Genomic DNA, 9,329 nt, shown 5'->3' with positions numbered 1-9,329 from the left:
TCCAGACGCGAAGACTCTGAAAGATCCGTCGTAAGTAGCACCTATCAACCAGGTATGACTCAGCGTAGCACCTGTCGGTCAGGCATGACTTGACAGCTCCATCGAAGCTCCGTGCAAGACGAAGCCGCTCCACCTCCTGCCTCTGTCTTCCAGCGCTGCTCCACAAACGATGCTCCCAAGAGAGAAACGGCACCGTAGTACCGCTACCGTCCGATCTGAAAGACCAGATCCTAGGGTTTCCCCCGAAGTAGCACGAGTGGGTTGACAACGGTTACACGACGATGCCTTCATCAAGGTAATGGCGCAAAACATCTCCATCGTCCGTCAACGGCTCGGTTTTCACCGGCAACTATGTCTCCTCGACTCGTAGCCGGGACTAGATGGCGAATCTCAAGATCCGACCACCCAGCCGCAGGCTGGCCACCTCTAACGGAAGAGATGACCACCACCGCCGGCTGCACCGGTCAGAACAGATCTAACCGGAGGTGCCGCTGACGTGACCACCAAGCCTTCCACACCGCCGCCGCCGATCCAAAGGCAGATGGCGCGCCGCTGCCGCCGCCCTAACAAGGCAGGCCGCCGGGCCCGTAGCCCGCGCCGCCTCCGACGCCGCCGCGCCACAACCATCGCCGTCGCCAACACTGCCACCACAGCCGCCGTTAGGACGCCGGCTGGCCGCCACACCGCCGTAGTCCAGATCTGGGCCGTCATGAACCAGATCGGCGCCGCCGCAGTCTAGAAACGGGGTCACATCCTCGAGCCAGGATGCCCCGTGTCACCCTATGACCCGTGAGAGGGAGGAGTGCCTCCGCCGCCGCCGTCGCACCGCACAGGCTATGCCCGGCGCCGACCACCGGCGGCGACGGAGGGAAGGGAGAGGAAGGAGCGATGACCCGGTGGCTAGGGTTGGAGCCCCTCGGTCGCCCGCAGGGGGGGGGGGGGGGGGGGGGGGGGGGGGGGGACGAAGGGGAGGGAGAGGAAGGAGTGGTGACCCGGCGGCTAGGGTTGAAGCCCCTCGGTCTCCCTCCATTGGTTGTTGAGCACAGTTCTAGGCGCATATGCTCTCACTGTGATTTGTTTTTGAGCTAACTGAACAATGTAGTCTCAGTTTAATGCAGCTTATCAATGCATCATACGCCCGTACCTTTCAGTAGCGGTCCTATTGTCAAAATCTTACCATTTTTTGTTTACAAATCAGTTATGATGTTACCATATTGAGCCATCCTTAGCTACTCTTAATCAATATTAAGTTAAGCGTAAGTATAATCTTGCTATGGTTTATTAAAAAGGGGCACAGCCTTATCCTTGGTTTATGGGAGGGAATCAAAAGATTTTTTCTGTTTACTTTCATGCCCAATATATTGGTTTTGCCTTCTGTCATGCCAAGATATGAATGCCATGTCCACTATTAACAAGCTCTCGTCTTTGATTGCAATTTGGAGGCCATGTTGCTCCATCATGTTTTGCAGACTAATGTTCGAAAGTAAGATTGCCAAAATGCTTACGGGGTGCGCCAGCCGTTTATGACTAGTACTCTAGATACATTCATTTCTACGACGAGTAATTTGAAACAGAGGGAGTACAATGTAAAAGTTCAACTCTACCAATTTTGATTGCAATCTCCGTGCTTCAAGCATAAAATGATGCAAAAAATTTTAATGTAAGAATTCAACTCTACCAATTTCGATTGTAATCTCCGTGCTTCGAGCATAAATTGATGCAACTTTTTTTTTCTTTTGAGGGGGTAAATTGACGCAGCTTGATCCCACCATTGGTACCTTGGCCAGTGAAATCTCTTGTGAAAGAGTTGGAACTTCTTTTTTCTAACTTGCAATCATAGAACTAGGAGAGAAAAAATATGACAGAAAAAAAATAGGAGAGAAAAAAATACCTTCTCATCAGCCTCCTGGACAAGATCTGGAGCACTTCTGTGTGGGCAAGTGAGGTGCAGCCTGTGATAGGCTCAAACGGAGTCACAAAACAAAGGAAAGGAGCAATGAAAGCGATGAGTTTATTTTTTCTTTGGTTTTTTGTTCGAGGGGTAATTTGTTTTTTTGACGAAAAGTTTGAAGGGTAATGAAAAAGGAGGTGCAATTTTTTTTAGACAAACTCGCGCCTTTTGCAGGCCGTCTACGGGCCCAAATTTGAAGGCGGCGGCCCAAAGAAGAAAGAATAAACAGAAAGGGGAGGTCCAGTAAACGTCCCAAGGTTCAGACGAAGTGCCGAGCACGAACATAGCGGCGCTGCAACCTCTCCGCCCCCACGAAGAGAGAGAAAACCATGGCGGCGGTCGGCGGCGCGGGCAACGGAGCCGGCGAGGAAGCAGGCGGGGCGGCGTTCTACCTGCGGTACTACGTGGGGCACAAGGGCAAGTTCGGGCACGAGTTCCTCGAGTTCGAGTTCCGCCCCAACGGCAAGCTCCGCTACGCCAACAACTCCAACTACAAGAACGACACCATGATCCGCAAGGAGGTCTTCGTCTCCCCCTCCGTGCTCCGCGAGGCGAGGAGGATCATCCAGGACTCGGAGGTTTGTGCCCCGCGTTCCTCCTTTTTCTAGTCACGAACAGAGACCTAGGGTTAGGGTTTTGTGCCGACGGTGATGGTTGAATCTCTGCTGGGATTGGCAGATAATGAAGGAGGACGACAGCAACTGGCCGGAGCCCGACCGCGTCGGCAGGCAGGAGCTCGAGATTGTCATGGGCAACGAGCACATCTCCTTCACCACCTCCAAGATCGGCTCCCTCGTTGACGTCCAGACCAGCAAGGACCCGGAGGGCCTCCGCATCTTCTACTACCTCGTCCAGGTAATCCATTCACATTCTTTCCCAATCAACGTTAACATGATTTGCGCCATGTCAGCAATGTGGATTCTATGCTTAGGTCAGGTGTGAGCTTTGCTATTGGAATATAGCTTAACTGAACATTAGTCTTATTCACTTGGTCGCATATCTAGAGTCCTTAGTGGTAGCAGAAACTCAATGTTTGTCTAGGGGTATTGATGCTTGGTACAAACTGGTTAGACCTTTTATGGCTTTGCCCATGGGTGACTGAGTCTGAGTATTCCTTGTGCTAAACTCATTTGTAATATACCTGATTTAATAGTAGAATGGAACTTAATTAGCTCAAAGTAATCTACTGACTGTGAGATGGTTATTGCGGTATTGTCACGTCTTCATGATTTTTGAGATAAATGACGAGTCAATGGTTAACAAGATGTCAGGTTGCCTTTTTCGTCATCCTCTATTAACCAAGAAAGAACCAATTTCTTACAAAACATGCTAATATGATCGATTAATGTTTTATACCCCATAGGAACCTAGCATACCTGACATCTAAAGGAAGCAAAACAATATATACCATATCACATCCACCTTTTGGTATGTAGTGTTTACAAGCGACCAAGCTAAAAACTCAAAACAAAAGAAGGTCAGCAAATATAACATGACTTCAAGAGGTCAACATCTGTTCTTATTCTGAACCTTTCACTCGCACAACCTGTACCTGTAGGGATATGGTGTAAGGAAGAAAAAACTGAATTATATGCAAACACAAAAAAGAAAACGAACAAGAAAGGAAACAAGAGTGGACTGTTCCTCCATAATATCATATTGTTTCTGGATAGCCATACAACCCACTAGTCCGTGACAGTGCCAGTTAACGATTTCGGTTTTGGATGACCATATACTTCTCTGTGTACACTAGCACTGAGGAAATGTCAGCTCTTCCTGTGGATGGTCATATACTTTTTTTGTCTACGTTAGCACCCAAGATATATCAATTCTTCCCATCCTCTTTCAGTTGTGCCTCCGTGAGGCTGTCACCATATTGGTTTTTTGGGAACAGTTAAACATATGAAGCACAGATAGATAATAGAAATTGCTTTGTTGTTTAATTTAGATTTAAATTTTGCAATTAAAAGATCTGAAACGATGTGGTTTGCTTATAGAACTTAAAGGGCTAGCTGTTTTACCGAGCATATTTCGTGGTATGGTTTCTTATTAACTGTCAATAATCTGCATCTTTGTTAGCCTTTTTGGTTGCTCTGTTAATCAACATCAACACATTTGTAATATATCTCCTGCTTTCACTACCTGAGATCTTGAAAACTATGTGTGGACAGTGTGAAACAATGATGGAGGTTTTGGGTTGTTACTAATATCAGTAGCCGTTTTGAAGTTTGAACACAATCAGTTTAGAGTTCCAAAGCAGATCGGCTATTCTAGATGTAAACACAGAAAACATGATATTGCTATACATCAGTATAATCGATGGATGCATCAGGGTCCCTTAGAGATTTTGCAAGTTCTTTACGGTTTACGCCTTATAATAGACTTGACTGAGTTCATAATATGGTTAAAAGAACTGTTCGAGGCTGATGTCGGTTAGGTGGTCACCTCTGGCCGTTAGCTACCTGCTCTAAAGCTCGCTTTCCTATCTGTTACCCAGTATGGGTTGTAATTACTAGCTATGATGCTAATTTCTTTTGTTTTCTGTGCTTCATTTCTAAACTGGTAACTTCAGTATATTTGCTTTCTCTATAAAGTTGGGCCGAGAAGCCTTCTGTCTAAAAAAAAATAACAGGAGAAAAATTATTGTTTGTTGCATGTTCTATGTTACTATTTTTGGGGACCTATCTTTTAGTGAATTAGGTGATTAATTGCATCTCAAGTTGACAGTATGATACCATATTGAAAAACTGAAAACCTTCTATGTGATGGGGTGTGTTAGTGGAAAAAGATAACATGTTTGTTCTTAAATTGGTTCTTCTACGTAATGAAAATATCCAGACTCTTCTGTGCCTAGATTTATCATTACATCCTTAGTCTTCTGTTAGGTTTGCTTAGTGGACAACTGTCATGAGCGACCATGTGTTAATAATTTCCTAGGCACATTAAGGAACTGTTAGTGGCACGTGCATTATAGTTAAAAAGTTTAAAGAGGGGCACAAAACCACATAATTAGCTGCTGCTCTTAACCCCACCGAGGCAAATGGACTAATTAGTTTAAACTGTTCTGATGATAACTAGTATTTTGTTTTTTCACAATACTGTATGCCTGTAACTGAAAACTACTCCTAACGTTTGTGGATGTTTTTGTTTGCAGGATCTTAAATGTTTCGTGTTTTCACTTATCAACCTCCACTTTAAGGTCAAGCCTATTCAACTTTGAGCTCTGTTTGGTTCTCCCGGTTGTGTTGTGGTACTGCGAGTGTTAGAGAATTCTGTACTTATGTAATATGCAATGAGTTGCTCCTGGTGCGGTTTGGTATGCGTTGAACACTGTGGGTGATCCCTTTTGGCATCACCTGAGGTTGTTGGATTGTGCAAACTTCGAGTGCCCATTGATATTTATATGCATGTTTGTTTTGCAGTCTCGTACCTTCTTCTTTTTTTATCAGTGCAGCAGCACCTTTTACCACCTTTTATTGTTTATGATCAACAAAGGCCTCCTGCTGCCTTCTTGACTGTCCATCACTAGTTTGCTGACCCATCAGGTCATGCACGGCTTCCATCAGGATAAATCTTTTGATTTGTAACGATCCTTTCATGAATCATGAGTTCTGCACTTGTGCTAGCAAAACTGACAAACAAAAGAGATCCCCAAGTAGCATTGGAGATAAAGCTTTCGGCATCTACAGATTCTTTCATGAGTTGTGCACCTGTGCTGGCAAAACTGACTAGTAAAAGATACCCAAGGTGATTAAAGGCACCTTTTGGATCCTTTACTTTGCAAAGCAGAATAGTGATTAAAGGCTCCATTGGGCCTATGGAACTTCATCTTTAGCCTGTGATTAAAGGCTCCATCTTTAGTGTGGATTAGTGGCATCTACGGAGCACTGTTTGGTGGCCAGCAAGCCTTCTTTTGGCTTTCGCAACGACATAGGCTACCTCCTTTCATGCAAAAGGAGGTCAGATCTTATTACATGAGAAGAGTCTCATGAACATGCTTATGTTGGAACTTATGTTCTCCCATCAGATGCAGGCATGCCACTATTATAGCATTTACCCTCTCCTGAAAACGGTAAACATTTCTAGTAGCGGTTAACAAGTAAAGATGAATATGGTGCAAAAGGAGGTCAGATCTTGTTACATAAGAAGAGTCTCATGAACATGATTATGTTCTCCATCAGATCCAAGCATGCCAGTATTGTGGCCTTTCCTCACTCTATTGGAAAGAGTAAACTTTTGTAGTAGTGGATAACAGGAAATTTGAGTTGAGAGGGAAATGCAAAAACTATAGCACTCCCTCCATTCCAAAATACTTGAAGTTCTAGTTTTGTCCTAAGGCAAACCTCTTTAAATTTGATCAATTTTTAATAGCTACTCTCTATGTTCTATAAAAAACAACGGCAAGAATTATGAAACGGAGGGAGTACAACATCAAATACATATATCATGGAAAAACATGTTATGACGAATCTCATGAAGCTAGTTTGGTATTGTAGATATTGGCATGTTTTTCTACAAACTCGGTTAAACTTTAAAAAGTAGACTTATAACAAACCTAGAACTTCAAGCATTTTGGAAAGGAGGTAGTAACTTGGAAGAGACAAATGAGGGCCATTACCAGTAATTAGGAGAAAAGAAAAAGATACAGAAATAGCAAGTCGATGAATTCAAACCCCCTGATTTTGGTGCACCCAGTAAAGAAGGAAACAGCGTGGGACAAACATGCTTTGTTGCTTTTCAGTTTTATCCCCACTCCATGATAAATTGAGCATGAGCATGTTACTTCACTCACTCCTGCTTTCCTTTCCTCCAAAATCCAAATGGTCCAAACAGAAAAGATCCATCATCTCGTTGGTCCAAACAGTCTTATCTTCCATGTGCTATATGATTTTTACCAACCATCATTACCTGGTACCACATATTTATTTACCTTTTAGCCAAAAAAATCAACCTTTTCGCCTTGCTGTGCATATTCCCAGTGTAGTGGCCAGTTTTTTTTTCTTCAGTGTAATGGCCAGTATTTTTCCAGTGCAATGGTAAGTGTATCTATATGAGTAGGGCATTTTGGTGACCGAGCTTCATGGAGGCCGAAATTTTGAAAAATTCAAATTTAAACTTTTCAGTTTCAAAAAATTCTAGTAAAAGCTTTACATGTATGTAAGGATGTAATGTATATGTGTGTAAAATTTCATGATGAAATACTTTGAATCTCGACCTGTACAAAAAGACAAAATCATGGACTTTGAGCAATGAACAGTACATGTGTTCAACAGCCATAGTTTTTTTGCACAGCTCCCATTTCAACGTATTTCGTCATGAAATTTTACACACATGTACATTATACCTCTAGGTATATGTGTATTTTTTTTCAGATTTTGTTGAAACATAAAAGTTAGAATTTTGAATTTTTCAAAAATCGGCCTTCATGGAGCCTGTCCACCATTCAAAATTTTCATATCTATATATCTTTTATAGACAAACCCCACCTGCAAGTCATTAAATAGCTATTTTTTCGCGCATGCGTGCTTCCACATTGTCAAAATTAGCATCCCTCCGAATTAGGCTTGAGAATCTCTCTATCATGCAACATGCATCAGTGCATTTTAAGTGGGTTGTAATCATATTGCATTTAGTTTTAACATGCAAACTTTTCATGTCAAGGTTTTTTTTGCTTATGCAACAATTCCCAGCATAGTCTAAATCATAAGAATGGAATTTGTATTCTAGACAATTCAGAAAACAGATTTCCAGTTTGCGGCTACACACGGGGTGTCGTCTAGCTTTATACCATTCGGTGCAATGGACAATTAGTTGATAGGCCTTTTTTGCGGGGTGCTTTGTTTTTCATATAACAAGGGTTAGGGCACCAATAAAGTGAAATGGGTCCTAGGCTACATCAAGCCCCTCACTCCAAATTCTCCAGAGGACAAACATTTTCAGAAAGGCAAACATGACAAGGGAGGATTGCTGTCTATGCATAGGCCTATTGTTAATGGCGCCTGGCCACCATTGAGTGAAAGATTGAGCCCCTTCCAATGAGCTTGGATGGTAGCCATTGATTTGAATGCAATTCCATATTCTAAAGAGTGCACCGACATGTGTATAGAGCGGGTGCTAGCTTCCTCTGATTAGGTCATCTATGTTAGTCAAGATGATCCATATTCACAATCAATTGATTTCCGCAAAAGTCAAGTTTTACAAAAAATGTTCCACTTTATAGAGAAAACTAACTATATGTACAATACCAAATATATATCATAGGAAAATATATTTCATCATGAAACTAGTGGTATTTGATTTGGTATTCTAGATGTTGATAACCTCTTCTCTAAACAAAGTCTGAATTTAAAAAAAATTGTAATATGCACTAAAATTTAGGATAGAGGAAGTATTTTGGAAATTCCCAAGGTTTCCAAACCACAGTTTTCTTGTATGACACATTTAGTTACCCATGCAATTCTTCTTCTTGAATATTTTGAAACTATCACTAGTAGAAAACAAGGCTTTGGTCCAGGCCGGGTCAGCCCATTAGTCCCGGTTCAGTCCAGAACCGGGACCAATGGGGGCATTGGACCCGGTTCGTGAGCCCAGGGGGCCGGCCGGGCCACGTGGGCCATTGGTCCCGGTTCATCTGGACATTTTGGTCCCGGTTGGTGGGACGAACCGGGACCAATGGGCCTCGCTCCTGGCCCACCACCATTGGTCCCGATTGGTGTCTTGATGTGACGCCCGGGTAATTAAGCTACAGTAATCCTCACTAATGATGCCACGTCACCTCTGTCACTGTACTTAATCTCGGGTTAAATCAAAACGGTTTCGAAATTCAATTCAAAATTATGATGGTAATAAAAGTTTTAAAAAAAAATTAATTAAAAATTAATCAAACTAAAATGTTCGGGGGTTGTCAAATATTACAAGGTTAGTTATGGTGGGGTGCACACACTTTTATAAAGTGTCTGAATATTTTAAAATGAAATAAAACAAAAGAGAAAATACAAAAGAGAAAAACTAAAACCTAAGCTAACAAAAAAAAAAGAGGGAACCCCCCCTCCCACGGCCCACTGGCCCAACTGGTCGGCCAGCCCGCCAGGCCCACCCGGCCACCCCCCCATAACCCACACCCCCGAAACCCTAACCCCACCCCGTCACCCCACTCACCCCCCACTCCCCACCTCTCCTCTCGCCCCCACTCCCCCCCGATCCAATCGGGATCGGGCCCGAACCCATCGCCGCCTCCCCGACGCATCACCGGCGCCGCCCCGCCCGTCGCTCGCCGTCGTCCTCACCCCTTCCCCCTTTCCTGGACCGGAAGGGCCCCCCCTTCCTTCCGTCGCCGCCACGCCAACCCCCGCCGTCGCCGCCTGCCCTCGCTCAAGGG

The 9,329-nt window shown here is 43.8% G+C and overlaps 1 protein-coding gene across 1 annotated transcript; it reads left to right on the top strand.

Moving 5' to 3' along the window:
• The first annotated feature begins 2,196 nt into the window (after window positions 1–2,196).
• LOC125523205 (protein mago nashi homolog 2) lies at window positions 2,197–5,376 on the top strand. Its single transcript, XM_048688255.1, has 3 exons — window positions 2,197–2,529; window positions 2,630–2,806; window positions 5,106–5,376. Exons 1-3 carry the CDS (start codon window positions 2,281–2,283, stop codon window positions 5,169–5,171), a joined length of 492 nt encoding a protein of 163 aa, XP_048544212.1. The 5' UTR covers window positions 2,197–2,280; the 3' UTR covers window positions 5,172–5,376.
• The last annotated feature ends 3,953 nt before the right edge of the window (window positions 5,377–9,329 follow it).

This window comes from Triticum urartu, chromosome 7, assembly GCF_003073215.2.
Source record: "Triticum urartu cultivar G1812 chromosome 7, Tu2.1, whole genome shotgun sequence".
Classification (NCBI taxonomy): Eukaryota; Viridiplantae; Streptophyta; class Magnoliopsida; order Poales; family Poaceae; genus Triticum; species Triticum urartu.
Note: the sequence above shows the minus strand (reverse complement) of the source record. Positions and strands in the feature narration are given on the sequence as shown.